The sequence below is a fragment of the Quercus suber genome, unplaced genomic scaffold (genome assembly GCF_002906115.3).
Source record: "Quercus suber isolate HL8 unplaced genomic scaffold, Cork oak 2.0 scaffold_657, whole genome shotgun sequence".
NCBI lineage: Eukaryota > Viridiplantae > Streptophyta > Magnoliopsida > Fagales > Fagaceae > Quercus > Quercus suber.
The window spans coordinates 89011-92692 of NW_027070098.1; the positions used below are offsets into that span (position 1 = coordinate 89011).

At 33.7% G+C, this 3682-nt stretch overlaps 1 protein-coding gene across 1 annotated transcript; it reads right to left on the reverse strand.

Annotated features, from left to right (window-relative positions):
- Positions 1–208: 208 nt before the first annotated feature.
- LOC136064285 (transcription factor bHLH118-like) lies at positions 209–3450 on the reverse strand. Its single transcript, XM_065765839.1, has 3 exons — positions 2955–3450; positions 2510–2851; positions 209–2401 (listed from the first exon to the last, which is right to left on the reverse strand). Exons 1-3 carry the CDS (start codon positions 3126–3128, stop codon positions 2330–2332), a joined length of 588 nt encoding a protein of 195 aa, XP_065621911.1. The 5' UTR covers positions 3129–3450; the 3' UTR covers positions 209–2329.
- Positions 3451–3682: the final 232 nt, after the last annotated feature.

Below are 3682 nucleotides of genomic sequence, written 5' to 3' on the forward strand. Positions count from 1 at the left end.
TCACGAATATATATAGCTTCATTCTATTATGGATCAATAACGTCAAAATTTTTTTTTTTTTTAAATGGCTCGTACTTCATTTCACTTAAATCTAAATGCACAATATATACACAGGTTCAACTTCTGGGAAGTAACTTTCAATTATTAATAACATATAAACCAGCAAATTAAAAGTACTGGAAATATCCTGTTCTGTATACGAAGAACATTTTGTTATAAGTGACTCAAGTATGGTTTACTCCTTTGGAATGTAGTATCGATTGGAACTATAAAACAAAGTGGGTAACAAGTTTATATGTTGTGGACTGTAATTCCACCATCTTCTGGGAAAAGGGGGTGGGGGGGTTCTAGAGTCCAAAAACTTCTGAATAAATAGTGTTTGAAATCTTTAAAAGTGATATATAATAGAGCCACTGATATATGTCAGTTATGATGGAGTTTTGTAAGACTTCTACAATATGGCTTACTCATTGATGATGTAATTAAGTGTACGACATTAATAGTCTTTCCCAGGGGTTCTGTACATCACTGGCTTATAAATATTTACACATGCATAAAAAATTCTTTCAACTCATACCTGGATGCCTAATCAATCCACACAGTTATAATTTAAATAATTCTCAAATTTAAGAAAAATTTATATGAACACTAACATCAATCAATGGCAATCATAGATCAATATTTGAATCTTTACAACAAGGACACACATGCTGTACACACATGCGCACACACGTAGATACAAACATACGAGTGCATAAGCGTACATACACAAGCACATGCAAACACACACACTCATGAGTATATATAGAAGCCCATGCATGCAGGTGCACAACACACACTAAGATCAATTTATGAATTAATTCCAAAATAGATCAATAATTAAATCTCTATAAATATGAACACATAAGCGTATGTGTGCAAGCGCACATACACAAACTCTAATATTAATGCATGAACTAATTATAAATTATATCAATAATGATATTTTTATAATATGGATACACAAAATATTGATGTATGAACTAATTCTAAAGTAGATCATTAATGACAATCATATAACAATAATCAGATCTCTACAGCATAGACACACGTGCTTTAATCTTATATCTTTCAGAAAGTATAAACTAATTCTAAAGTAGAAATGAGTGAAATTTACAAGAGTCACACAAACAAGTAAGCCATTTACCGTAAGTAATCACACACCCTAACATTAATGTATGAATTAATTCTAAAGTAGACATTAGTAAAATTTACAAGGGTCACAAACACAAGCAAACCACTTACCAAAGGATTAGGGTGATACAAACCCATGAGTAGAATTCACCATTGAAAATTAGCTTATAAGAGAGAAGTGCCCAAGAACTTATATACATATACTTAAGACTCATGTGGAACACTTGGATTGTAACACACCACCATGCTTTGCAACTTTGATCACAAGTTTACAACCCATTCAATCCCATACTTAAAGAGTTATTTCTGATACCAAATATTATAAACTTATGGGTAGAACTCACCCTTAAAAGTTAACTTATTCGAGAAGGATGTTCAAGAGTTTATAATTATATACATATGATTAGATTTGCACTTAAGTCATGTGAGACATCTAAATCATAACATAACGTAATTAAGTAGATATTAGTGAAATTTACAAGAGTCATGTTAGCCTGATATGTGTGATCTGTCAAAGAAAACAAACAGATATCAGGAGAGACTTATAAAAGTTGACTTCAAAGTTTATTAAGCATTTAAGTCTAGGGATATATATTTGACTTACCCTCAACTTAAAAATCAAAGCTAACTATACCATTTGATTTCCTGATGCCTAAGTGTATCTGGTCAATATCAATTTACTGCACTCTACATTATGAAGTTGACAACATGTGCTTCAAAATGAATGTTTCCTGATGCAAAATCCCTCTGCATGGGCCATGGAGGGAAGAGGCCTTGAGATTTGGATTTTTGGTCTTAGATATTTTAGCATTATAAATAGTTCCCAATAATACAAACCCAGATTAAAAAAAAAAGAAAGAAAAAAAAGAAAAAAAAATTTGTGCCTCATGACCATTATTTCTTCTAATTAATTCTAAATGAAGCTAAAAAATCTAAATTTATTATCTAAAAAGACTTTTAAAGATCAAGAGTTTCACATCCCATTGTAATTTAAAAAAAGAAAAGAAAAAAAGAAACAAACAGACAAAACAAAACGCAAAGGACAATCTCATTAAATAGTGCTACAAGTTATATACAAACACAGCCAAGTCTAGGGTGTTCTAATCAAGAAGATCAAGAGAGTGCAAGCAAATACTTTCACAACAAGAGTACAGAGTCACCCGTAATTGCACATAGCATTTAACTTCTGTTGAAGCTCAGATAGATTGAAGCAAGTCGGATCGCAAACCTGTGAAACACATATATAATGAAATATATTTGCAATTTGATGAGAAGTATAAAAATTTTAAACCCTAAAAACAGAAATGAAAAAATAATCGGAAAACCATATATATACCTCGGACTGAATAGTAAGAAATAACCTTTCGTTTGTTTTGTTGGAGGCACACCTAATCACACTAAGTCCTTCTTCAAGCAATAATTCCAGCACTTTTGATAGAAGAAAACCTTCCTCTCTCAACCAGCTACTCATCAAAATCTCAACTCCAGCCTCGGATACACGAACTGTAGCATAGTTCAGTGAACAATTATTCCAGCTTTCGATCCCAGGAATAAAAGCAGTCGAATTGGATAGATTCTTCAGCTGATCTCGCTCGACTTGGAGTCCTTGGATCTTCTCTGTCATATGTTTAATGTAATTGGCAGCTTCGTTTATGAGATCCAAGGCTGAACGCTTTCCCTGAAACTCATCAACAAAACCTTAAAAAAGCATAGTAGTTATACAAACCTTATGAGCTTCAAGCATATATATTAAGGAAGAGAAAGATATAGAGGTTATTGACCTTGATGAATTCGAGAGGGAGAAGCAATCGAAGTGATGAGTAGAGAGAGGCCATTTGTTCCCTTCTTTGTCTTTCGATGTCCCTACGCATGATCTTCCTCTCATTATTATTACTTAAATTTTCTTCATTATTGTCCGGAGTTGCCAATAATTTATGTGACCAACCTTTACTCATATCAACCTATACTGATACGAGATCTTGTAGGATTTTATTTTTGATGGGCAGTGGAGGAGATTTGGTCACCAACTCGTGGCTTTGAAAGGAGAGGAAACATTGAACAAGGAATATGATTTCGAGGTTCGAGCTTCAAACCTTTTTTTTTCTTCTTTTTCTTTGTGATATTGGATTTAAAGAAATAGATACGTTAGGTACAGTGTGATCAGGTTTCCGATGGGCCTTAGTAATTAAGACGCTGAGATTCTCAGCAATCTATTCCTATGCAAAGAAAGGTGAAAGCTTCCTCGGCAGCCATGTTAAAGTTCTCTGTGTGGACACTCTATTTGTTTTCAACGACTTAGTGGGGGCATTTACATACTCATAATGTGGACCAGCATTTGTCGGGAGTCGCCGGCCACACCCGGTTGAGGCCTTGACGAACCGAGTCCTAACATGGGACAACCTCACTCGAACCGGGGTAATTTATAATTGCATATCATGGTGACATTGTCTAAACAGATATCACAAATTAAACTATGAATAGTACTGATTATACAAGAAATTGTGGTCCA

Coding starts and splice junctions, on each gene's coding strand:
- LOC136064285 (XM_065765839.1), bottom strand. CDS start 3,128: ATGAGTAAAGGTTGGTCACATAAATTATTGGCAACTCCGGACAATAAT. Junction 2,852..2,954: donor TCCCTCTCGAATTCATCAAG/GTCAATAACCTC, acceptor GATGAGTTTCAG/GGAAAGCGTTCAGCCTTGGA. Junction 2,402..2,509: donor TTCTTACTATTCAGTCCGAG/GTATATATATGG, acceptor TGTGTTTCACAG/GTTTGCGATCCGACTTGCTT.